The following is a 27,979-nucleotide window of genomic DNA, read 5'->3' as shown; positions in this document are numbered from 1 at the left end:
CCACTGAAACAGAAAGAAGCAAAGCAATAAAGAGATTATTTTCCATCTAGTCTTTAGAACATCTTTATAAAACTATGTCATATATACAAATTCTCTCCAATTCTGGTAGAGAAAAAAAAAACCCAATACATAATCAGGAGTGAAAAGTGTGAGCTAGAGTAGAGAATACAATTATTTTACTAAACTATGAGCACTTCATAAATATGATTTTCAGTTTGGAAACATTTGCTTTGTTATTATGTCCGGTCCTTTGCCTCAGTTTTGTTTCTCTTCTGTTCAGTTGAATTCTTAACCTGAATCAAGCATTTGATTTACATATAACTTTATGTTAAATATCTAATTTTATGTTAACTTGTATGAAGCCAACAGAAGCTTAAATTGTAATACATCCTACAGTCAACACAATGTAAAAGGCAAATGAAAAATTTCCCTGCATGTCTTCTGTCACAGATCCGGCTAACCCATTAGCGCAAGTACCACTTGTGGTACCTATAAAGCTGATCACTTTGATCAAAATGTCATTATTCTCTCCAAAGTTACAGCACATTTCTCTTGACTCCTGAATTCAACCCCCCAAGAAACTTCAAGTCACAGCAATCCTTGTGAAGACAGAAGTTTGCAAGTGAACAGAATGCCAGGGTCTGCTCAGGTGTCCTCCTGTGCCAGCCACAATTCCTACCCACCAGTCACTGATTAGGCACAGGTTGTTCTAAAAGGATGCGGAAGTGAAGATTTTCTGAAGAGGGGGTCCTGGTTCTGAGACTGGATACGCATGCCAGCAGTTCATAAGCTGAACTGAACACAGAGAAACCTCTTGGAACTAATCTAAAGCATATGTTTATTTTATTCCCACACACCTATCTTAAAACCCAGTAATCCAGTTTGTATTTGGATGGTCTAAAGTAAAAAATTCCTGTGAACAAACTGGCTTTTACCTCAGCTCAGGAAAAGAGGCATTTCAGTTCACAGCTCAAGAGAAGTTATTACTCCCCTTGTATGAACTCATTGCTTTTCAGCACATTCTGATGCAAAACAATGCTAATCCACAGACAAACAATACCAAGATACCTCCCAAAAAGTGAGCCCCCAAAAATATTTGTCAAGGATGACCCCATGAATATTTAAGCAAAAAGAAGTTGGACACCACTGTTAGGATGGGAATTAAAAGAAAGGATTCGTGGGGAGGAGGGGCACTAAAATGAGAGGAAGCAATGTATGTTTTTAAAGTAAAAGAATCAGACTGATCTTGGCATACAGATACACATCTTCATCCATCCTGTCTGCAGGCCAAAGCAATAGGCACAATACAGAAAGCTCCCCTGAAAAACCTTACAAGATCACACAGTGATATGAAATTAGAAAACCCTGGAAAACAGCTGGAAGGATTGTCCACTATATCTTCTGAAGTAAGACCTGAATATCCAGGGCTTTCACAGAAGGATAAGCATCAGGCACCAGCTTACAAATCCTATTCAAAAGAAAAGGAGTCTGCCAGGAAGCCTCTCCGCGGCAATGAGAATTGTCAGTTAAAGTCTTTTTCAACTAGGCCAAGGAAAATTATTCTCCAGAAGAGATATAATATTTCTTTAGAGATTTAATAATATGAGTATCCTCTAGCAGCTAGGTTAAATAACAAGAAAAACTACTTATCTAACAGATATGGTCACACAAAGACATCTTTTTTTTTTTTTTTTAATGCAGCGTAGAAGTGGAATATCTCGCCTATCACCAAAATAATAGGTATGTCAGGATGGGGTCTTCAAAGGACAATTATCTTCATATTCACAGGCCAATGAAGATGTCTCCAAGAGTGATTTCACTCAACTCAGATATCAGCTACTATAGAATAACAAAGTTTGTCCACTTTCTTAGTAATGCTGACATCACTTTCATCATTTTCATGACCAAAATTGAAGCAAAAAGACAAAAACTTGAAACGAAAGTAAAGGTGGTCAATCCCAAAAACGTTCCAGGGATTTGTTCTCAAGATGGTACATGCACTGGAATTCTTCATGGTTCCTATCTTTTGCAATATATAACTGACAGGTATCATAAACCTGGCTTAAAAATTCAATCACCTCTTTTGTTACTAAGAGTTAAGGCAAACTTCGCTGTTTCTGACCTTTTCTCTGCAAATCAAGCAGTACATTTTAAAAGTCTTTTATTACCACATTAGCTACAACAGCAATACAAATAATGATATTGGTTATTTCTTGTAGAAATGAAAGTCCTTTGTAGCCATGGGAATAATCAGAGCAACGTGCGCCCTAATGCAAGTGATTTATACGTATCTATAGCATTCTGCAAGGTGCTTCATTGATGCCATCAGGGAAAGTTCACCCTACACCATACAGCACTTACACCAGAACCTCACTGTGCAGAAAATCTTGTATTTTGAAGGGAACATTCGGTAGCATCTAGGGTAAATATTCAACTGAATTATTATGATGGCCACGGGAACTTTCACACTCTGCCACATAAGTTCAAGGAAATTTATTTTTCTTCTCAAGTTACTTCACGTGCTCACTAACTTTATCTACCGGGTGAAAATACCAAAAGCAACATGCTATTCCAAGTCAAATACCTTGTGAATAAATCAATTTCATTGATAATACTATAACAGCATTAAAATTTTAAGTCTATCTTAAGAAAGCTGAATTTTAAATTGAGCATATGACTGATCCTTATCAGTCCAGATTAGACAGTTTTGCCACTTTTGAGTAATAAATTATTTTTCTTTTAAATTCCTTGATGCTAGACAGAATTGCTGTACTAAATCACAAACGTAACTCTGTAAGTGATATAATATTTTTAAAAACTCGGTAAACTACACTTTTAAGTAAAAAAAACCCTTGAGATATTATAAAACGTAAAACTAAATTCTCCAGCTTTTTTAGCCTTATGTCAATGTCTGCTTAAACTTTAAAAACTCAAAATTGTAGATGACATAAAACTAGAAATAACTTGTTATAATTTTTGTTGTTTGGGGAAGGTTTTATAATTACTTCAGATTTTGTTTCAAGCAATGCATGTTTTTTGAAAAGCCTACAGTGCTCATGTTAGTAATTACAGTAAAATCTAAACTAATTTTTTGATATGTCAGACAGAACTGGCATACTATGTTTTTCAATCTAAAACACTTACGGGGAAAAAAAATAAATCAGCTCTTAAATAATTAACTTTTAAACCCCTGAAGTTTATTTTATGGCTTAACGGGAACTTTAAATTTTGCATCAATAAAAAAATAAAAATAAATTTAAAAAAAAAAACACCAGGCAAATCCTTCAAAAGAATTATTTTATTCAAACATGATAAGCTACTGCTAGACAGTGCATATCGCTGTCATAATAACATTGTAAACAGAATAATAAGTTCACTTCATAATGCTGTTAAAAATCAGCCAGGAACATAATCTACTTTGCTATCTATATGACAAGGATGACTAACAAATTAAAATATTGAAAATATAGGTAATCAGAAACATAATGGTGTTGACTGCAACTTGGAAAAGCTAAACGATTAGGGCAGTCCTCAAAATTTATATATAAAATATTTTTTAAATGTTAATTATCAAAGATTATTAAGCCTTTGGTTATATTTCCTGTTCTTCTCTGACATAGTCCTACAGGCTCATGTTGTCACATTAGTTCTGAGAAAAAGAGCCAAGCCCCAAATCAAGAGAAGCATTTCCCACAGCACCAAGATGTTTTCCCATTTAAGTACTGACCTGATCTGACCCTGCCTGTGAGTGCTGACAGAATCAGATCAGCTAGGTGATGTGACTGCTGGCTATGGAAAGCATGATGCATGAAGGCAAGCTCATAAGCCTGTAGCTCCTTGCTGTGTCGATCTACTTTAATCAACTTCTAGTATGTCTTAGGTGTTCAATTCTGGTTGGATATCTTTGGTCTTTCTATTCATGTAGTTCTTATTTGGAAAAACAAAGTTTTCAGTGGTATGCAGGCATACTAAACACCAGGAACACTCTAGTGAAATTTCAAAACTGAATCCAGGAAATATTTTCTTCTGTATTCCTAAAATATTTTCATTTTATCAAACCAAATCCAAGCAAAAGATATTTTAAAATAAGATAACACACAAAGCTCTCAATAATGAAAATTTGACAATAAATCCCTCACAGAACATCCTCCTGTCTGGTACAACACATGTTCCAGAACAGCTCTAGAACTACCAAGAATACTTGGTTTTCTTCAAGGAAAAAGCAGATCATTCTCTCTCCTCTCATCCATTTAAGGTAGGAACACACATCTTCCCTCCAGACTGTTAAGCATTTGACAATGCGAGATCACTTAACATGAAAAGCTGGACAGAGCTTAACTGTGACCTTGTCCTTGTGAACCATGGCATAAAATCCAGCGGTCAGTAATTATTGCACTTCTTGTCCTAGCAATTACTTCTGCTGTAAGAAATGCCATTTTGAGTGATAGATAGTCAAAAGATACTTGAGCTAGAGGGTCATAGGAGAACTGATTAGTTTAATTATGACATAATTTAAGTTCCATTAAGTCACGAGTTCTTTAATGTAGGTTAATACACTGACTATGCCCTTAAAGAATATCTGGAGATGACACAGTGAGAGTAGACAGATTTATCTTTAGTATAAACAAAGCAAGCATGTGTGACAACCTTGAAGCACTCCCTATATCCTTAGCAGAACAAAGGGCTATGTATGCCTTAAACATCTGGGGTTTGTTGCTTTGGGAGGAAAAGATAGATGACACCTCGTCTTATCTTTCCCAAGGTTTTATGGCCATGGAGGCTGATACCTTGTAAGATAAAGGCAATCAACAGTGTTGCTGTGAAAGGTCTCATAGCCTAATTGAGATGATAGAAATGAACCATCTGGTGGACAACGAACTACCAGAAGAAACCACGAACCAACAGCTACCCTTGATGGGCTAAACTATTCACTTCTGGTCAGTACTGTGAACTTTCCCCTAGTTTGAAGACCCCAGACCCATTTCCAGAAGAGTCTTCCTAATTAGCACGAAGAGCAAACAGAGGGAGGAGATGAATCGCCCTTTCCTATCTCGCATGTAAATGAACTGGTTTATAAAACGATCTCACGCATGGTATGAGGTGATGGTGTATAAATCTTCAACGCGTCCCCCCACTCCAGAGGTTGTCATGGGACCAATGTACCTGTGGAGTGGTGATATCTTACTCTCTCTCTCTCTGATATCTTAGTTTTCCTTCTCTCTCTCTCTCTTTTCCTTTTTCTTGAACACATGCTGTCAATGTATTGATAAGTTTTGTGATATGATAACATACTTTTGCCAAGTCACTAATTGCTGTAATTTGTATTACACCATGTGCTTTTAGTATATTCATAATTGAATTGGACCACTGGAGTGACTGCCTGTCATTCACTTTGCTTTACTGCGCAGAAATACCCAGAGCTAACTCACATCTGATCTCATCTGTTGAGTCAGGGTGCACGTCACGTTCAGAGTCAACTCATCCCTCATCCCATCTGTTGGGATGGGACAGCATGGGACCATATAAGCCTAAGAACAAGATAAGGAGAATACTTGATTTTTAAGTTGCAAATCCAAACTTTTTTGGGAAAAACAAAAAATAAAAACTAATCAGTCCCTCAAAATATTGTATTCAGAAGAGGAAAACTCCTTATTCACAAGGAAGTACATTAGCTTTGTGAATTAATCTATTCAATTGTTTGGGTTCCTGCAACAAACCTCTTAGAATGCTACACATTACATGACTTCAGCATTATGTTGCTTTTATCCTTTGAAGTAAGAATGTAGTTTCCTCATCAAGTGCAAATGAAGAATGAATTCCAGTTGTGATGTTTGAGCAGGGACACACCAGCACACGCTTCAAAGCCTGCTCTTTGCAGAAAACAGATTATTAAAGCTATTTGGTTACTGTCCTGGTTTTGTTAAAAACAAGACCAGTTTCTCTTTTAGTGAATTTTTCTTTCGGCTAAGCCCTTCTTAGTAACTGCACTTTTCTGAAGTTGGATACATGTTTTGGCAGACATAGCAATGGAATGCAAGATCACTGATAAGGATGCATGTCCCGTGAGAGGGGCAAGGAGGAGCGAACTGAACAGGTGACTAAAACTGACTAACTAATTATTCCACCCCACTCACGTGATACTTCATGTAAAAGTGGGAGATCACAAAGGTCTCGTTCCTTTTTCTCCTTCTTAGACTATGGCCAACATCTGGGAAGCACCCTGCCTGCCGTCCCTGCAAATCTGAGCCCTAGTGACAGACCCTGCATCCTTGAATCTAGTTCCAGTTTGCTGTAGAGTCCAACCCAGGACTTCCGGGTACCTGCTCTGCTGCTGCCAGAGCAGCCAGCGCTGAGTTGCTGGGATTTTCAAGACTGGTTTTGTATATTTTGTATTATTTTCTCTGTTTTATTAGTAGCATTAGTAAAACATTTTTAACTTTTTTTCCAACTTGCTAGTCTGTCTCTCTTTTCCTCCTATCGTCTCTCCTTAGTGGGAAAAGCTGGGGGGGCTGGAGGGAAGACGAGGTTAACAAAGCATCTGCCACAGGGTTCTCTTCCAGAAAGAAAGATCTGGACTGCATAGAAATTGAGGGAATACAAAGAATTTCTCACCAGAACATGCTGAATCTTGTTTTTCCTCTATCACATTACTAATTCAAAAGATGGAAGATGTTGCACATGTAATGGACAACTAAGATTTTTTTTCTTATGTGGAACCATGGTGTTTATTCAGTTACATTCCTAAGAATCCAAAATACACAACTCATTGTGAAATTCCTGGTAAAAATTCATAGGTCTGCTGCCAAGTCAATTAATAGAATTCCATCTGATAAAATTTTGTACCTGTGCACAATATCTATTGCTTAACATTCGTGATTGACTGTCATCTGGAGTTAGGTCAGAGAGACACACCATTTACTCCACAGAAGAACATGACAATAAACCTGACAGCAGATACCCTAACTTTCAATTATTTGAATTATTTGTCGAGGTTTTTGAGAACTAGGATTGATCTTAGGGTGTCAGTCTCCTGGAGGAACAGAAAAGATGGAAATAAAATAATTTCCCTCGACATTCTTGTGAAACCTTCTGTTTGGCTCTTTTTCTGAAAAATATATTCTCTTCTTTCATAAGGTTTTCTCGTGGCATAGATCTAATGAAAATGAAACAAAGAGAGACAGAGTGATATAATGAGGTGGCAGAAATACACAGCACCTTTACAGAAGTCCAGCAGCTAGTCATCCAAAGTCATAACAATGCATAGCTAACAAAAAGAAAAGACAAGGAAAAGACCAGAGTCATCATGCAAACCTAGGATGTGACTATTCATTGCACTACTAGAGTTTCTGTTTGCAAACCACAGGTGACAGCCACACAGACAGGGCCTGGACCTGCCTCCTGGAGAGCATTATCTAGTAGCAGTCTTAGAAAGCAGCGGACAGAGTTCAACAATTTCTTAGATGCCAACTGTTAAACTAACGCGGAAAATGCAACAATAGGTAGAAAAATCTCCTTCACGCATATTTGGTGGACAGCACTATCACCAGGGAGCAGACACGATTTTGGTTATTTTGATTTTCACTAGAACCTCAGAAATGGTTTATTTTGCCTTGGAATACAGGAGCAAGATCACAGAATGTCAGGCAGGGCAAAGTCTAGCAGATTGAGTCAAATTCCGAAACATAAAAAGATGACAGTCCCAAATGACATACCCAGAAAGACCACAGTTCAGAGTGGCAAGAGTTTTGGCTGCTTATTTTTCTTCCTCGGGAAACAAAGTCCAAGATGATTCCTACAGAGTTCACAGAAACAAATAAGAAAGATCATCTTAACAAAAACTGTGATTTAGACAAGTAAACTATTTTGCTGAAAATGGCCAAGTCCCATCTCTGTTAGAACAGAGAGAAATGCTTTGTCATTCTTTGTACCTGTCTTGCATATACTCCTGTTTTCTGTAAGCATGCAATTAACCTCTCCACAGTCTTGGATACAGAGAGGCACAAAGAGGGAAAGAACCAGCTGGTTTTAACTGAAAGTAGCACAAATTTCTTTCCCCTGTGTCTTTGTAGAGGGGGATCTGTTAGTTTCTGGTACTAGAACTCCAAATAGTAAAGAATTTTAATGTTTTCTGAATATTTTTTAAGTCATGCCTGTCTTAAAAACAGAACTCCACGTGAGTCCTGGGGCAGATGATGCATTATTTCTTTTCCCCATCTCAGTCTGAGACAAGGAAAAATACACAGATTTCTAGACAAGCAGGGAAACAAACTTACTAGACACAGCCTATGGCTGGTCTACAGCAGAGCTAGAGGCACCATCGTCACAAGAAAATCAGTATTTTTTTCTATCAAAAGACGTGCCAGTAACTACCTTTGGCAACAAAACCTGTATGTATCACAGACATCATAATCAAGTAGTCACAGTTAACTGGTAATAAAGTTCTAGAAAGAGTATACAACAGCGCTATTATTTGCCCACTAACTCATATGATGGATATTACAAAAGTAGGAGAGAGATAACAAGTCTTCCTAATTTGTGTCCCTTTGACAGAGAAACTTAGTTCCTCTTCTTTCTTTGACTTGAATGATTCTGCAGTTGTTTTGCACAAGCATAGAGATAATGGTGCCCAGGGAGAGACTTAAGAATGAGTGCTAAAGTTTTAACTGAAGAAGTCATGGAAAGTAAAATATGCATTTTCCCCAAGTCTAATAAAGGATCTCAAAAAGATGCACTGGTTTGATCTTAGGTTTTGCTTTTGCTTTTCAACTGCATCATCAATGCCAGGTGAAAAGTTAATTCTCAGTAAAATTCCAAGACTCTGAAGCTCGCAATAAAAGATTGTCACAGGGCTCGCATCAAGAAAAGGAGGGAAAGGGGGGAAAAAAAAAAATCAATAAAAGGAAAAATTATTATAAAAGTCTCCTCGGAGTATGTCAGCAGAAAATGGTCCCAGTAACATCAAAGGCTTTTGCCAGCTGATGGTCATTAAAAAGGCAGATGAGTTCAGGGTTTCCAATTTTCTCAACTTCTACCAGAGAAGGTACATAAACCCACTTTAGCTAGCCCAGACAAATAAGGAGCCTCAACGTGAGCATCGGTTTCGAGTTAATACTATAGTTAATACTAAGTTACTATAGTTAATACTAAGTTAATACTATAAGGGAGCATCTTCTGAAATCTTTATACAGATCAGAATTAAAGATGATCCCCCTACGGTCTCTCAGACAAGGGAAGGACAATCTACATTAAATAAGCCATGCTCCTCTAAAACGCTAAAATTATGAAGGGAGAACAACAGCAAGATCTCATCTGAAGACACCAAGACACTGTTTCTTCCTCCTCTAGAGGAGCTGCCAAATTCATGTATACTGTGATTAAGTTACAAAAGACGTATCCGTCATTAACCAATCGACATGATAAATGCTTTCTGACCACCTGCAAAATGAGGGGATATTTTTCAAGTTTTAGATCCTTCTGCATGACAAGAGGGAGAGAGGAGAGAGAAGATTAAGTGATACATTGTTTAGAAGCAGAGTGCTTAGTTTATATTTAACTGATAATTAATAGATGTATTGTAAGTAAGAAACTAAACAATTATAACTAACATCAATTATTTCTTAGTATAGATGTATTGTATGTCAAAATTTTAAAAAATTGTAATGCATACGTAGTAATTATGTGAATATAAGCAACACAAGAGCATCCAGTCTTTGGAGCACTTATGGAGGATGATCCTCAGAGCTCCCCAGCACTGTCAATAAAAGAATGCCACTTAACAGTATAACTGAATCTGCTGGTAAGTTTATTTCTTCATTTCACTGTAAAGCAAACCAATTTACACCACACAAGCTAATTTGGTGATGTATGAAATCCTACAGAACACATTTTAAATCAGCAACTTTGCAGGAATAATTCATATGTTCATTTAAAATTAGTGTCTCCTACATATACACAGTTCATGCTGGATAGGGGATCTTCTGCAAACACAGAGGACCTCCAAGATACACTGCTGGCAATGGAAAGCACTATCAAAGCAAGTCACCTGTCATGTACGAGATTTATCTCCATATATGCTCCCAAAAACACAAGAAAAAACACTCTGTTAGCAGCACTCTCAAAACATGTAAATTTCTGAAGCACTTTGGCCTCTTAGTGAAATGTTTCACAAGTGTCTGCACACACTCCAGACCTGAACTGTAAAAATGGGCAGATGCATAAGAAATGTGAGAGAAATAAGATCAAAAACATTATATTCTCTATCCTCCAGAATAGTGGGTTGATTCTGGTAAGTAATTCTCAGAAGACATAGAAAAACAAAAGATGATAAAAGTTCACCAGAAAGCAGGAAAAGTCCTTTTAGAGACAGATTGGAGCTGAATAACTGAGACTATTCAATTAAAAAAACAGACTAACAAAAGATGCCCCAAGTGATCCTAATTACCCTCTTCTATCGCAAAAGACTGTTCATTAGACCTGAGGGACAAAACACTGAAAGAGAGCTCTCATATTTTCAGTACGCAGTTAACTTAGAGAGAGGGGACAATGACACAGACAGACACTCTGTGATTGAAACTGAGATTAGACATTTATGCTGGAAATAAATTATGTTAAAACACCTAATCGTATAAAATATCTTACATTGGGTTTACAGATTTTTGTTTAATAAAAGGAGGTAAAACTTTACAGCAGAAGACAAACTAACTGCTAGTGCTATAAAGCAATTTTCCGAAGGAAAATATTGTCTAGCTGTCCATTAATATAATGCAATTTTCTATTACTAAAGATAAAGAACCGGTCTCTGACTTAAAAATTGCAATTCCTCTTTTCCTGACTCGTGCTTAAAATCAGAACGTCATCCAAAGCATACTAATGATATAAAAGTTCTCATAATTAAGACTACTAATAATACCATCATGTAGCATGCAGTATATACTGCTTAGTCTTCATAGCTATGGAGCCATACTCATGGAAGTTTGACTCTTTAAAAGATTTTCAGACACGCTTTCACAAATCAGATCCCATACTTGTAAAAAGACACTCAATCCTCTCATTGCTTTCACAAAAGCATCACAAATGCCTCAGCATTCAGATGGTACTTGCTGAGCCTATTAAAACACAAAACATACACATTTTTTGCAATACGATAGTTGAGTTTGCTGTCTTCAGAGAAAAAAAATAGTAACAACGATAACTATATTATGTAATGCCACTTTGCACCTGTTTTCTGGTATTTTAAAAATCCGTTTTTTTAATACTTGATTTTCCTACTGTGAGTACGTTAAATATTGAGAAGTAACATGTCTAGGTACCCAAGCTTATTCAGGAAAAGTACAGGATGACAACATTTAAATGGTACCATGTAGCTTTTAGAAAAAGCAGAAAGTGAAACACTGATCACTGCAAGTCTAATCTTACTATTAGAAATACCCACGCTGCTTTTAAGTCAAGCATTCTTCTTAAACATAGAAACATTTCTGTATATCTTTTTAATCAAACAAGCATGCAAAATTCTAACTTCATAAAATTGTAGTGCTTTAACATATTTAGAATTATATTCTCTCAACATCAGTACAATTGAAAGCAGGATGAACTCCAGTACGCTGGGTCATGGTACCATACAAATCAAAGTACATCCCCATACAAATCTGATAAGGCCATTATATTCTTTCTCTCTGGTTTGCTGATTTCGATGGATTTTTTGGGTTTAGTACTATTCTGAATAAAGAGTTCTGTCACATCTTGGCCAAATGTAGCACACTGTAACAAACTGAGAGAGAGGGAGCAAAAAACTGTTACCACAGAAAAACATAAACAACTTTCCCAGCTGTAGCACAAACTACATAATTCTTACGCTGTGAGAAGTGCTACTGAAAGAAACAGTGTAACAGTGTCATTCGAAAGCACTCATGAGTACATGGTATTAAACATGCAATATTACACTACGGCAACCTTGGACCTTAGAACTAGTAATTAGCCACCACGTCCTTAGCACAGTGGGAAGTTGCTGATCTGGATTTCCTGCAATACCTGTCATCAGTCGGCTAGCAGTTCTTAAGAAACACTTTTTTCCTGGATTAAAATGAGAATGTTAAAGCATTAAATGATGCAAACGGCAGTGATTCAAGCTTCTGATTCAACACCCTTAGTACAATGGTCTATAACGGCACACTGTCTGCCTACTTTTTTCTTCACATTATTAGCACCAAGAAGAAATATAGTATAGATGTGCACCCTTCTAAGGGACTTTCACAGCCATACTTCAAATCTACTTGAATTTCTTCAAGAAGAAGATTTAAACAAGGAAAAAAGTGGCCATCATGATCAAGTTTTCAAATGTCTCTAAAAGCTTAAATGAAAGACACAGCATCTATTCCGCTCTACACAGGCAATACCTGTTACTCATGTGAGTAACACATACAGAAGGTATGCATTGGAGCACTAAGCATCATAAAAACAGATTTTGTGCTGCAAGTTACCTACAAAATTGGCTACTGCTAGCTCTTACCCCAATAGAAAGAGCAAAAGAAATCAGAATTTAAAATCCATCCGCAATGACACCTACTGGAAACTGAAGGATTGATGACTCAGGCTCACATCTGCCCTTCATACTCAAATTCTCTCATGGATCTCACACCACTAGGCTTATAAATGCATCCTTAGAGTGAAAATACATGTAAGAAATAACACCAGCATGTTTCTTCTGCAACATCGGCTTGTAATTATTTTTTTATGAAGTTCAGCACCTGATAACATTCACTGCCAAGTGAACTACTGAGCTACAGGAGAAGCCTCAATTTTGCAAGAAAGGCCAATCTTTTAAGATCACCCTAAAAGTTGCATGAGTTACAGGCATGCCACTAACTCCCCACGTAATCGCCGCCTCTTAAACGTGAGCCAAAGGTCTACCTGCTGCAGATTAACCTCCTCCGCAGCCCAAGTACTTGAGGGCACACACGAGATTACCCCTTCTCCCGCCGGCTCTCTGACATTCAGCGGCGGCCGCGACCGCGCAGCGACCCTGGGGCTGCCCCGCCGGGCGCACAAGCGCCCGCACAAGTTTCGGCACCGCGCACCGGTGGCGGGGGGCACACGCCACAGCCCCTTCAACCCGACAGCCAAAAGCCATTTCCCGGCTGTTTCTACCCACGGCGAAGCCCGGGCCGGGGGGCGGAGGGGGCGAGGGAGCGCTGACTGTCCTTGATCTATTTCGATCCTCTCCCCGGATCCCCACAGCGCGGACCGGCTGCGGGAGGCCAGCGCAGCCCGGGACGGCACCTGGGCCGGGGGGTGGCGGGGGATGCCCGCGTTGCGCTGCAGGGGGGCGGGAGAAGCGGGCCGGAGGACGAGCCGGGCTGTGGGGCCGGGGCGCCTGCAGGGGCCGGGGCCCGCGGTCGGCGGCGGGATGCGGCCCGGCGGCCCGCGGCAGCGGTACCTGATGATGTCGTCCTGGTGCCCCAGGTAGAATTTCTGCCGGTGCTCCCGGGGGCTGTAGACCACGCCGACCCCCGCCACGAAGTAGACGATCTCCTTGGCCGCCGTGTAGTAGAGGTTGTTGCGGCACTGGTGACCCCGGTAACCGTAGACCCACTCCAGCCGCAGGTGGCAGCTGGGCGCGCTCCGGTCAGCCATGTCCCCCCGCCCCCGCCAACCGGGTACGGCTCTCTCCCGCCGGAGACCCCGCGGGAAGGGGGCGACGCGTCGGCCGCCCCCTCCGCTCGGCTCAGTGCCCGCCGCGCTAATCCCTGGCCGCCGACATGAATGCCCGCCGCCGCCGCTCGTCCGCCGCCGCCTCACAGAGGGCGCCGCCGACCGAGCCCACCCCGCCGCCTCGCGCCGCCAGACATGGCTGCGCTGAGACACCGCCCGGGACGCGGAGCGAGGGCGCGGCGCCGCTCCGGCCCCCCCGCGCCCCGCTCTGCGCCTGCGCCGAGGGCAGCGCCGTCAGGCGGCCGGGCGGGAGCGCGCGGCGGTGGGCGCGGGCCGAGGCGGCGCGCGGCGGGGGCAGGAGGTAACCGGCTGCACCATCGCGCCTTCTCGGGGGGGGCTTTTTAGTTACAATTATGGTGTGGGGTTTTTTGATTTTGTTTTTTTTTTCTTTTTCAGCGAGGCTGCGTATTCTCCCCCTCCCCCAAATTCAGGTTTATATTTTTACTGCCCCTCCCGGGGACATACCGGTTCCTTGCCTTTCCGTCGAGCCGCTGCCGCCTGGCTCTCGGCAGCCGCTGGGGCGGTTCGAGCCCCCCAGCCGTCTGTGGCAACCACCTACCCCGCTCCCCCGGGGGCCCAGCGGCACGCCAGCTCCGTTTCATCCTAGAAGAAAATGTCAGCTGCAATTTTTAATGACTGATATTGAACCCTGCACCCTCCCCACCTGCCTCATACAGCACACAAAAGTCACTTCCCCATCCGTGCCTTCGTTTCCCCACGGCACAACTCCAAGTTCATCCTTAGATCTCAAAGCGTTTTGCAAGGGAAAGTCACCATTTTCCTGGCTCACAGAGGGGAAAGCGACTTCTCTGTGCTGCATGAAGCAGCAGTGCAGGGCCCACCGCCCCCCGCCACATCCGAAATTTTCATCAGGAACATGCTCCTTCCCAGCTTTGCCACTCTTATGGAGTACCTTACTGGCTAAATAAATGCGCATTACATGATCATGCAAACAGATTTGTACTATAAACTAAAATACTTGTTCTAAAAGCTCCTGGATAACTAGCCTGGTTTGACAATTGAAAATCTATCATTTTCCTATTACTTTCAGCACAGATTTGGCTTTTCAAGAGTATGTATTTTGTCAGGATTTATTTTAAAATCTTCATTTCTTTATTTCCCTTCTACTGTCTCGTTAGTCATGTAGACATATCTTCCAGAAAACATCAACTTCTAACTATTCATGTTGGAGACATTTTACCATGCTACTCTATTTATGTTTTAATTAGTGGGTGTTTTACCTCTTAAATATTTCTTGAGTAAACTTAATACTATATTATTCCTTTCATGGTTCCAGAAAAAGAATTCTTTGGTCAAAACATGCATTTAAGCATTCTAGTCAATTAGCTGTATCACAACATATTTTCACAGTCTGTAACACCAAGAGATGATATTTTTCTCAAGCTCTAACAATGAGGATTTTCATGACACCAGGATCAGACACAGGTCTCAGTCCCACACATTAATTGAAAACAACACAAGGCACGTAACAAATCTGCAGAGATATTCATGCAGCCTGAAACTTGACTTAAATATATAGCCAAGGAAACTTTCCCTTCCATAAAAAAAATAAATTTTTTGGAAGAAAGAAATTAAGAAAGAAAGGGGCTTTTATCCCTAATCAGGAGAAAAAGTCATATGTATCCACCAACAGGTAAAGCAAATATTACTTTGACGAAAATCATAAGCAGTCTTTTTCCCTTCTCTTTGCTTCCTAAATAGCCAGAGCACTTTGGAACTTGGGTAGTCACAGTTTCTCAGGAGTCCCCAAGATGGGAGACTGGCCAGGGAAAGAGATTCGAAAATTCCCAACTAGCTTGTCTTAGAAGTACAAAATGTGTTGTTCTTTCTAATCTGATGTTAAGTCTGCACAGCTGTTCTATGTTGCTGTCCCAGCTCTTTTCATTGGAAAGGTGGTTACAAAAAAATTCTATAACAATGATGCTTAGTCTCACTCGGGAAATAATACAGAAAATAAATCAATACTGGCTTCCTTTTGAAAAAGAAAACAAAAAATTAAAAAATTGCATTCCTGCATTGCTTCCCCTTCCACAGAATGTTTTGAATGTTGATATACTTTTAATCAAACTGCTAGTAAGATTTTGTACAGTTCCATAAAGTTAAAAATATATTGAGGCTAAAAATAAGATATCACAACTGGAAGACTGTTCCCTTCATAAGCCAAAGCTTAGGAGAAAGTAGGTTCAAAAATACTGAATGGACATGATGACTGAAATAACTTGTTTCAAGCTTTTAAATGTTAATTGGATTGATTGTCAGCAGACATAGGCATTTGATACATATTTGACTTCTGCTGTTGTGAAAGCTTATTTGAAAGTGGGAGTATTTTGTGGTATAAATTAAGAATATATTCATTTTCTCTTTGCTGCACATTTATTGCATATTTAAACATAAATGTATAAAACCATGTAATTATGGCCTCTCTACTTTCTGCTACTCTATATAAATACACACTTTTGTTGGGTTATTACTTAAAGTGAAAGTCTGGACCTTTTGAGATCAATGCTAATGATCAACACTAATGTGTGGTATTAACTTCAGTGGAGCTAAAATTTTAATCTTGTGGTCTTATTCGTAACTCAGAAGTTAGAACAAGAGAGTATTTGGTTAGTGAAAGTGAATAGGCTGTTTTCAGCTGCATGTTCCAGAAACACTGTTACCCACTAAAACTGACAAGAGAAAACAGCAATCATGAAGAAACTTTAGTATCTACTGACACGAGTTACTATTTTTAACTTGTAGATCATATTTCCTGTAATGAACAGGTGATCCCAAAACCATAGTCAGAAAAACTATGTACAAGGAGGATGGCAACAGCTGCATGTCACACACCACACAAACAGCCAATATTTCTTTTTGGTTGTTCTAGAATTGGCTACCATCTCTACAAAGATGAAGAAATGCCTGAGAGAAAATTCCAAGGGCGGGAAACTTCATTGTTGTAGTGTGCTATCCTTACGCCTATGCACAAGGGGTGCAAGTGAAACTTTACAGACCCAGCATCTATTTTTGCCAGCAGTGTAGTATCACAACGCCTTCCTCTGCCCTTGCTGTGTCTGGCGTTCTCACCCAGCTCTGTCACACAGAATTCGCTTGGACTCCACCAGCCGGGATGTCATGGCTGCAGGAGCCGCCAGGACCCATCACATTCCCCCCGTCACTGTTGTATTCTTGTGTACGATACACAGGTAACTCTGACACCAGTCCCTCTCCGCTCTTTTTCTCGCTAGATGTACAACCTGAGCGTGGCGTGTCCCTTCCAAGCTCTCCCAAAGCCCGTGACCCCCTTCCCGCACTCCCGCCCCCCCGCAGCCGGGCGGGGCCGAGGACGCGGGGCCCAGCGCGGCGGGACGAGTGCGGCTGGCGCTGTCCAGGGTGCTGATCTCGGCAGGCGGCACCGTGAGGCCGGGCGGTATTCGCAGGGGAGGGAAAGGTGTGCTTTATTAGACAGTGGCAAAGAAACGAGCTTTTAGCTAAATAAGACATTTTATCTGCTTCCAGTAAGGTATTTTACAAGTGAAACATGGTGTTTAGCTGTTTTGCCTCAGCTGGCTATCATGAGTTTAATATCTTTCCGTCATGTCAGATATAATACATCACTGTAAACTATGTTTTGTTAGTATACAGTGACACAAGTACATCACTTCCCTAAATAAAATCAAATAAATGCCATTTTAGTGTTTCACAACACATACTTAGAAGACATATTATATTTCCTATCATATTGTAAATATATTTACAATATATCCCATGTTCTGCTCAATGGAACAAGGCTTAAAGAAGTGATTTCTTAAACAAATGCTCTTGGAACAGCTAATTCCAGAGCACACAAGATGAGGGATTATTCTCTGTTAAGTCCTAAGTAATACAGAGTAGCTTGTTCAAGTAGTAATTATATAATATGAAACAGATGAGCAATGGTGACAACATTCATTTCAACATCCTTTGGGATAAAAAGGTCTCAGTCTATTATGGGAACACAATGTCTGAAAATAATATTTCGCAAAACTAAGAAACCTATTTAAGAGAGAAAGTAATGAGAATTACCTGCTACCATTTAATAGTACTGACGCAAACACTAAGGATCACAAAGGCCTGTTTACTACTAGATAAAAAAAAGAAGTCAAAGAAAAAAAACAGCATTGCAAAATCAAACACTATTTGAATTTATCCTCCTTCAGAAAAATGGAAAATTTAACAAGACATTTTATACCATATCAGCCAACACATAAGATGCAAGTTATTAAGGAATTTTAAAGCACTAAGATATATTACTAAATTAACAATAGAGAGATTTTAAAAAAAAAAAATAGAAATAGGAAGCCTTGAAAATAATCAGAAGGTCTACTTCTTCATCAAGAAGTAAAGGAACCAATTAAGGTTAAGAAAATGGCACAGAAAAGTAGTTATTGATTTCTTCACATCTCTCCTCAAGACAGAAGTGTCTGGGAAATACAATATGGGACCACATACAGGATATGACCATAGAAGAAAATATCTTTATAATAAGGTGCTGGAAAATGAGCAACAAGCCATAAGTACATTATACTGTACCTCCAAAAATTCTGACAGTTTAAAAATGTTTTCATTGACTTGCTCTGAAAAGAAAAATGCAATTGTCCTTTAAAATCATGTCCTGTCTTGAAGCATCATCAAATACTGTAACTGTTTTAAAAACAAGTTATATTATAAACTTGGTAACTAGAAAGCCATATATTTTCTTTTGGTATTGACTGATAAACTAGATACAATGTTTGTAATGAAAATAAAATAATTATATGTGTATGAAATTAAATACTGCAGACATTAATTTGTCCTTCTTCTGCAAGGTAAATTTCACCTTGATAAATATAGGAATTGTATTGATTTGGTAAACATTTGTTCTGGGCACTGGAAGAAATAGGCACCCTATTGAAAAGACAATGAATGTGTAATTTTGACACTGCAGACAGCAACTAGGGCTGCAATCTGTTTATTCACAGAAATTTGATTTAGAAATGTCCTCATGTAATGGTTTCCTAACACAGAGCTGGAGAAGATACAAATACCATTGAAATTAAATTCATCCATCATTGGTATAGAAAGTAACAACAACTTCTGGATGTTCTAAAGCAGAAATAAACCTGTTTAGGACAAAGAGTGATGCAAGCTCATTAGTAAACAATACCAGCTGAAACTGCAGAGGGAACACAATTACTGACAACTGTATACTGGCTTCCTTAACTGTGACATTTTTACCAAAAGATCTTGTTTAAGGGTCTCTTCTGTAATCCAAAGTTCAAATCCTCTCTCTTTTGAAACTGAGAGAAGGGTTTCTACCATGATTTAATTGTCAAAAATCTCAGTCTAAGAACTTCCGTCACAGCACATTTTTTTTCTGAACAAATGCAAAAGAACTTCTACATTTAGTTCCAGATTTGAAGTTGCTGTAGTAAAATGATGTTTAATATTAGTCTCAGAAGTTAGGCACTAACATCCGTATTTTTTCATAAAATGTCTTTCACAAACTTTAAAAATTGACTCTAAAATCTGTGTTAGTACACAGGAACAGTTCACTCAAAAAAATTCTTTTTACTCTATAAACAATGAAAAAACCTACAGTTTCAGACTGCCAACAATATGACACCAGAATGCATTTTGAAGCCACTCAGTGGACCACTGAGTTTCTTTCAGCAATGACACCGTGTTTACACAACGTGGCTCTAGTCACCACAGACACACTTGGATCTAAACAGTTTTTTCAGTTTTTATGCACAATTATATGTGTACTGAAGTCATTCATCTAGGTGATTTGAAGAACTTGCATCAAGCACCAGCACTTGATATGACAACCTAAACAGGCTTAAACGAGGCTCATAAAGAGCAGCTGATTAAACCCCAATGCAATTTCTATCAATAGACTTATGACGAAAATCTGATTCTGAACTCTAAAAATCAACTTATTTCAACTGTTGACAAAACTAAATATAGAATACAATGTGTTTTAAATTCTACTTATGTGACAGCTATCTCTAGCTCCTTCTTATGATAAAAAACAATGTGAAGCAACACCTCGTTTGCATGCAGTAGTAATTTTTCTACCTGTTTTCCCTTTTTTCTTTAAAACTAGGATAGTGTAGGATGATCAACCCCAAAGGATGTTGTTAATATTTTTTGGGGTACAAATTAATATTTCAGCTGGTGGATGCTAATTATTAGATTAAAAATTGTCAGGTCAAGATGACATCCGTTTACATAATAGTTGACAAGGTTTTCAAAATATAATGCACAGTACTGACTTTGCAAAAGCTCTCAAGAAGCTTAGCTGTCAAAAGGAATCATGAAAGAGCTTAGCCGTAAGTCACTACATAGAATCAACATATAATAATGCGGGTTTATCAAATATGACATCATTTACTAGTGATAATATAAATATTCAGAGAACTGAAGGAAAGAAAATATTCAAACATCAAAAAAGGAACAGTATTAACTCTCATAATGCTGAGGAACTTAAAAAATAACATAGAACTATTAAGCCAGCAGTGGAATGCAAAACTCGAATCAATTCATTTCATTGTATGACTCCATACTGTCAGATTCGAATAAGCACTGGAGCAGATTGGTTAAGGACTGGAATAGGTGTCCAAAGAGACTGTGGATTTGCCATTCTCAGATATTCTCTAATTTCAGCTGGACAAGGCCCTGAGCAACCTCATCCAATTTTTAAGTTAACCCTAGTGTGAGCAGGAGGTTGAATTAGACAGTCTCCAAAGATCCCTTCTAACTTAAATCACTCTCTCATTTAGCTACTTAGTTCTGCAGGCTGGTTCCCTACAGTCATCCTGCGTGTCAGTCAGTCTACCATTTGAAGGAAAGGAAAGTAAGCCGGCTTTAAGGATAGCAAATACTTCATTTAAACTGATTCCAATTGTAAAAGAAAATAGGGGCAAAAAGCTGCTACATGAAATAACATTTTAGTGTGACTTACTGTGCACAAGCCTCTACAAAATAGCCACTCCTCACAGTAGGAAAATAGATCTTTTTCCCACATTTTTGGCTCTAAAAATGATGAATTAATAATAAAACAGACTAACACTCCTAAAAGGAGGAAGGTAGATTTGTAGGGCACCTACACCATTTTTTGTGGAAACTAACAGGTATATAACAAATGATCATGCTGGAATGGCTCTGTAATTAATACAGTAGACTGAGTACCTGGAGATCTGTATTCTCCCTCCACTGCTTTCATATATATATATATATATATATATATGACCCAACCCATTTACATCAAGCTTTTCAGATACGACTGTTAACTTAATATTATTACTAGGGTTCCTACTTCAATATTTAGGATCCAGTGCAAATAAGTGTGCTAGTCTAGCTGCTCTAAACTCGAAAAGAAAGGGAAACGGTCAAGCACAGTTTTTTTAAGGTGAGCATCCAGTCATCAGTGGATCCTTTGCAATTTTTTGCAACCTATCTTTAAATGGAAATAACATACCAGCCTTTTTCATAGACCACTGATTTTGGGGATTTTTATAGCTGCATTGATTCCTGCTGGTGTGATGAACACCAATCTATATTCAATGCAGCATACTGAGCATCTGCATCAAACAAGAAATAGTGCCTCATATGAAACACTAAAGATAAAAAGGAAGGTAACAATCTCACTTGAAAAACATCTCTTTCATCCTGTACACTGTGGGAAGTATGGATCTGATCACAAAGATTGTATTCAGTCCATGTGTAAATAGCAAAGGGCAGACCTAAAGTCATGTGAAAGTTAATGGCTTAGGACCTGAACTGTATTGCCATCTAAATTCTGTTATCAACTGGTGGATCATCCCTTTCCAGCTAGACCATGGTAACCACGTATGATCAGCAAGAAGCAGCATTATTCTTATTTATGATAGCAATAATTGCTATTGATGCATGTTGTTGTCTTGGCTTGTCACAGAATGAAACCTGCAGCTGTTACTACAAGTTATTTTCCCTGACGCTGAATCCAAGCCTCAGCACAAAACTCTGCTCTTAATGCAATTTCATTTGCATGACCTCTCCTAATTTTCCACAGTCAGTAAGAAATGGGTTCTACAAGCAAACATTATGTGAACTCAACTTCAGATGGCAGGGTCCTTGCTGAAAATAGCATGTAAAGAGGGAACTTGTCTTTGTGCTCTTCTGCCACAACTATGTGCCTTCCCCAAAAGCAGGCACTTGACACAGCCTGAGCCATGGCCCTGTTCGGGTTCATTCAAAGCACACAAAACAAAACTCACTCCATGCTCTGTCGCTTTCAGTTCTCCCAACATCAAGTGTATCTGAATCATTAGAATGAACCCTTTTCACATGTCATCTGTCATGATGCCAGATCTTGTTCTAAGGCAAGCCAGATGTCTCTAGCTGAGGCAATCTGCAGGTAGGTGTGCGGTAACATCAATGTTCATTTTCAAGACTTTGTTAATTGCACTGAGCAGCAGATTACATCTTTCTTCTATATTCTTAGATCTTGAGAGATACGGATAACTGACGGAAGCAGTAGCCTGCATCTGAATGACTTAGCTGCTGAGGGATACAGGATGTTTCTCCACAGAGCTGCGTAAGAAATTTTAAGATATCAACAGAATTTTAGGAACCGCTTTTAGGTTCTGTTCCTGGTTTTATCATAAGAACATGAGTTCATGATGAGAGATAAGGCCCAAGAATTGGCATTCCTAGTTCAAAACCAAGTATGATTGCTTGATGCACAGAAGAGCCCCATGGGAGACTCCCAGAGAAGGGCAAAGTCAGCCTATAGCATCTCTGTTTTTAAAATGAAAGGGGTCTTAGATATCAGTGGGTCCTATCCTATTCTCCTCTTCCATATGCGCTTTGTAAGAAGCTAATTCATGTATCTCATACTCATGGTTTAAATGTTAAGAGGCTGATGCATAAGAGTCATAAGAACATTTGGAAAATGCAAAGCATTTTAGGCATACCAAGGGTTTATTCTGGAGGAATATGCAAAGGAGAAAAACATTAAATACACCTACACTTTTCAGAGCCAGTGTTCAGGATCAGTTTAAAGTGGCCTTATCAGTAGGAAGAAAAAAACCGTATTAAAATAAAAGCTGAAAACGTGAAGCAGATTTCAATCTCTAAGCAACATTTGATCCTGACAAGTAATTGAATAATTAATTGAAACACAACTGAAATCCAGTACACAGATATAGATGTCAACAAAACATACATTTCATAAAAAGCAATTACACAAACCCATGTGTTTTATGAATAAATATAAATAATAATGGATTCCTGATATTCAGTAGAGCTCCCTAGTATTTTCATTTAGAAATAATTATAATAAGGGTTCCATTGTAGCCTGTTTCAGGGATATCTGGTTTTCAAATGAAGAAAAAAAACGTAGACAGAAGAGGAATCAAACTGTCTCTTACTTCTGATTTCTGAATTTTCTGTTTTTCATTCAAATAAATGCAGGCAAGGTCCAAATTACCCATGAGACAGTGATATCATCACAGTACTCCGGCTGTAAATAAAGCAGCACCACTAAATTTCCTGTCCTTTCACAGATGATGAGAATAGTATCTCGAAACATACTAGCTAAGATCAGGTCAGTTCTAATACAACGAACAAGCATAGTTATACAAAACAAGCATGCGGCTTTTCTTTCATAAACCCTAGTGATTTCTATAGTTATATCACATACCTATCATTGTCCCAGGATAGCATTGACACAATGAACATGGAGAGATTCATTATATTTGGAGGACATTTGAGTATTATGACTACAAAAACTTTTGAAAAAAGAATGCAGACAAGCCTATATTGCACTCAAGCCAAGGAACTTCAGCCTTTCATGATATAACACATAAACACTGCTTGTAGCATTTCAAACACTGCTTGTAGCATTTCACACAGTGAAACCCATCTTCCACCTAGACCATCACTCCCAGGATGTTGCTGTTACTAAATTATGATTTTTTTCTATCAATGTTAAACAGGAAATTTATATTTTGTTCTTCTCCCACACATCAACTATATTTGAAATATAAATCTGCAAATTTATTTTGTCCAACTTCCCACAAAAAGAATTTTCCTCATTTTGGGAGAGAGTGGGTGAAAGCAGCAGGTAGCTCTAGCAAGCTACTCAGTGTCTTAGCCCTGAGCTATGGGAAAGAAACTAAGCACTTTCCACACATATTCAAAATTATTCTTCATGCAGATGTAAGCACTACTCCTTTTACTGAAACCAACCACTAATTTCTCATAAGCCACTGAGTAGCGATCTTATGATAGATAACACTTCCAGCTCTCAAATGGAGAGTCAGATACAAATTTGAATAAATGACATCACAAAGGAAATGCTCCAGAGCTGAAACCCACTCCTTAACACCTTGCAGATATTAATGACCGAGTCTGAAAGATACTGTGTTCTTGCTTTTGTGGAGGAGGGCCAGCATGTTCAGGCTCCCAACAACAACCATCCATTTGAGTGCAACTGAGAATTATTTCATGCACTGCAGCCTGTGTGAGAAATCTCCTGAGAAGCCAAACAGGCTCTCCAGGCTTCTGTCAGCCTGATGACAGATACAATTCAATGGCAGAGTCATTTTATTTACAGGCCAGTTGTGTAGCACAGCTACGTACAGAAGACATAGGACACTCATTTGCTGCCCCGTTGGTTGAATTCTTTTTAGATCTAGTGTACATAGCTTAAATGACTATGATTAACTCACAAGTCACCAGTGGCTGACTTCATGCATGGAAAGGCATATGTACAAAGGACTAGTATGTAGAGTTGCAACCACATGAAGCCCCGAGAGCAAAAAGCTTTGATGTAGAATATTTTTGCAGAGTCAAATTTCCACTGACCTTTGGCTCAGACTCACCCAGTCCAACTTGGAGAATGGCTTCAGAAAAATGGGGTATGTGGTAAACTGCACAACTATGCACTAGACAGGAATTTGTCTTTGTGGGAAATGAGAGGAGCAAGTTCCTTTTCCATGTTCAGGAATCAGGAGTGGCAACTGCCCAGAGGCAGTGGCAGGAGCAGGAGATTGCATTCTAGGCCAGCACCTCATCAGCTTTGCTACCAGCTGCCTGTACTCGTTCTTTTATATACACCTCAACTCTGCAGACAGGCAATTTCTGGGCTTTTTCCTTTTACTGTTGGCATCAGTCAAATGCATATGGTACACTTTTTTGGGGATAAGCACCATCATTTGCAATAGGGGCTGGTACCAGATACCTCAGCAGACAGATTGGACTCATTAACATCCAGGAAGGCCACATCACCAGAGCAATCACAACATTCATTTTCCACATCTCCTCCCAAGAGAGCTATTTGAAATACTTTCTGTTTTTCTTGCTTTCAGGGACATCCTCCCATAACCAGGGACCAAAGAGTGGCAGCTCACATAATTCACAACTTATTTCCATTGGTTTCTGGTCACACAGCCGTACTTGGTTTTTTCCTTCTTAAAAGTTGACTTTTATCAGAGGAGCTCCAAATTAATCCCCCAGCTAAACCATACAGCTTCATGCCTCTTTCTGGGTCTCCACTGCTTTCTGCTGGAGAGGCAAGTCACCTTGAAGATCCATTATTTTATCTATGAAACAGAAACCACTGTTTCCTTGTCAAGCCAAACACCCTCAGGTGAGCGAGAGCACATAGTCATTGATGATATCTATGATTAATCCAATACTTGCTCACCTGAATGCACAGTTCCCTGGTTGAGAGGATACTTGGAAACCTTAATCCATTGTGTCTGCCAGCAATCACCACTTCATTGTGTTCCATTTTGATTGACTATCTCAAAATGGAAATCATTAAAAAGACAGTTATAATCAAATATTCTCAGCATCCTTAAACATCTAATTTACTTTGTAGTCTGGAAGTAGTAACTAAGATATTAAGGTTTAAAATAGGTGTCCACAAAGAAAAAATCTCATGCAGCCCTTTAGTTATGAGGTTTTTTTAAGATGGTAGTGTTGGAAATAATAGAATTTAGGAACTATTGATCTCCTCTGTTTTCCTGTGCAGATAAATGGTGTGTTTAACTGATGTGGTGGGCTCTTCACAAAAGAAAGCTGCCTTTTAAAAACAGCACCTTTAAAGGATTCCAGCATTATTTGTCTCCAGCAAAGCAGCTAACACCAGTTTGGCATTTTAATGTAACAACTTTGGAACTAATGTACTGACCTCAAAATGTGTCTCTACAAACTGAAAGTGCCATTCACATTATATTCTATAAAAAAGTAGCAGCCCAGATGTGCTGAAGTACCTAACATGATATAATAGCAGCAAGCTTTAAAGCATTTAACCACAGATCATCTCATAAATGTACGCAAAAGCGGAGGAACTTCAAGTTAGGATTTTTAATAAGTCTGTAGTTTTGGATGAATGTTCACAATCTCCCTGAATAGCACATCCTGCTCATCATACTGAGCCTGACCATAAAAATACATGCTGATGGATTTACCATTTAAAAGAATTTGTAAACAAATTGGGATAATATCGTATAGCTCAATAGTTACTCAGCCACAGTAGTATGACTGCATAGCAATATCACAGCAGAGGGTCTGACAGCGCAACAAGAAATATCGTTCACTATTCTGACCAACCTGGGATACACAATGAGTCCCCTTGTGCAAGTCTCCTACATGTTTTGTGGGAATGCAGCACAGAAGGACTCCCATAATGACTTAAAAATAGAGAAGGGACAGAAACTATTGTGCTATTTTCTTTCTTAACTTAACTTCTTAACTTCTTCTTAACTGGGAATGGCATAGATCCAGAAGAGACTTCACTCATATCACTGTTTTGCTATTGTGGTGGGTTGACTCTGGCTGGACACCAGGTGCCCACCAAAGCCGCTCTATCACTCCCCTCCTCAGCCAGACAGGGGAGAGAAAATATAATGAAAGGCTCGTGGGTCAAAATAAGGATAGGGAGAGATCACTCACCAACTACTGTTGCCAGTAAAACAGACTCGAGAAAATTAGCTTAATTTATTACCAATCAAATCAGAGTACGATAATTAGCAATAAAAACTAAATCTTAAAACACCTTCTCCCCATCCCTCCCTTCTTCCTGGGCTCAACTTCACTCCCGATTTCTCTGCCTTCTCCCCCCCAGCAGCACAGAGGCCAGGGAATAGGGGTTGTGGTCAGTTCATCATACCTTGTCTCAATTGCTCCTTCCTTTTTGGGGGAAGGGCTCCTTACACTCTTCCCATGCTCCAGCTTGGGGTCCCTCCCATGTGAGACAGTCCTACATGAACTTCTCCAATGTGGGTCCTTCCCATAGGCTGCAATTCTTCACAAACTGCTCTAGCGTGGGTCCCTTCCATGGGGTGAAGCCCTTGAGGAACAGACTGCTCCACTGTTGGGTCCCTGTGGGGTCACAAGTCCTGCTGGCAAACCTACTCCAGCCTTGGCTCCTCTCTCCATGGGGCCACAGGTCCTGCCAGGAGCCTGCTCCCAGATGAGCTTCCTACGAGGTCACAGCCTCCTTCAGGTACCCACCTGCTTGGGCACAGGGTCCTCCCCGGGCTGCAGGTGGATCTCTGCTCCACCACGGACCTCTCTGGGCTGCAGGGGGACAGCGGCCTCACCATGGGCTGCGCCACGGGCTGCAGGGGAATCTCTGCTCCAGCGCCTGGAGCGCCTCCTGCTCCTCCTTCTGCACTGACCTTGGTGTCTGCAGAGTTGTTTCTCTCACACATTCTCAGTAATTTCTCTGGCTGCTGTTCCACAGCAGCTCTTTCTCCCTTCTTAAATATGTTATGCCAGAGGCGCTACCACCGTTGCTGGTTGGCTCAGCCTTGACCAGAGGTGGGCCCATCTTGGAGCCAGCTGACACTGGCACTATGAAACATGGGGGAAGCTTCTATCAGCTTCTTACAGATGCCACCCCTGTAGCCCGCCTACTAGAAAAACCTTGCCACACAAACCCAATACACCTGTGTAGTCTCCATGGGACAACCAAAACCCATCTGTCTGTAGCTGCTACTTCAGTTCAAGTCACTTATTTCTGTATTAGGATAAGGCACAGCTCTGGGACTGGCACGACTGTTTCTCCATCTTTCCACCTGACGTGGACATCCAAGCTAGCATGATCCATTTTATGGATCTTGGGGAAACTGCTAGTTTAGGTGAGATGGAAGCCATAAAACTGGAATGATCTGTTAAAATGCCAATGACACGATTTTAGCTATCATGTTGATGTTCATCCACCAGAAGTTTTCATATCACAAACTCCATTATT

At 39.8% G+C, this 27,979-nt stretch overlaps 1 protein-coding gene across 6 annotated transcripts in view; it reads right to left on the bottom strand.

Annotated features, from left to right (window-relative positions):
• Positions 1 to 13,629, bottom strand: part of EML5 (EMAP like 5) — a 115,626-nt gene extending 101,997 nt beyond the window's left edge. For all 6 annotated transcript variants that reach the window (XM_065635382.1, XM_065635381.1, XM_065635380.1 and 3 more), the window contains exon 1: positions 13,433 to 13,629. In XM_065635382.1, the coding sequence (XP_065491454.1) occupies positions 13,433 to 13,629 (197 nt within the window). The remainder of the gene's footprint in view (positions 1 to 13,432) is intronic.
• Positions 13,630 to 27,979: the final 14,350 nt, after the last annotated feature.

Source organism: Caloenas nicobarica, chromosome 5 (genome assembly GCF_036013445.1).
Source record: "Caloenas nicobarica isolate bCalNic1 chromosome 5, bCalNic1.hap1, whole genome shotgun sequence".
In the NCBI taxonomy this organism is placed as follows: domain Eukaryota; kingdom Metazoa; phylum Chordata; class Aves; order Columbiformes; family Columbidae; genus Caloenas; species Caloenas nicobarica.
This window is presented reverse-complemented; position numbering and strand designations above follow the sequence as displayed.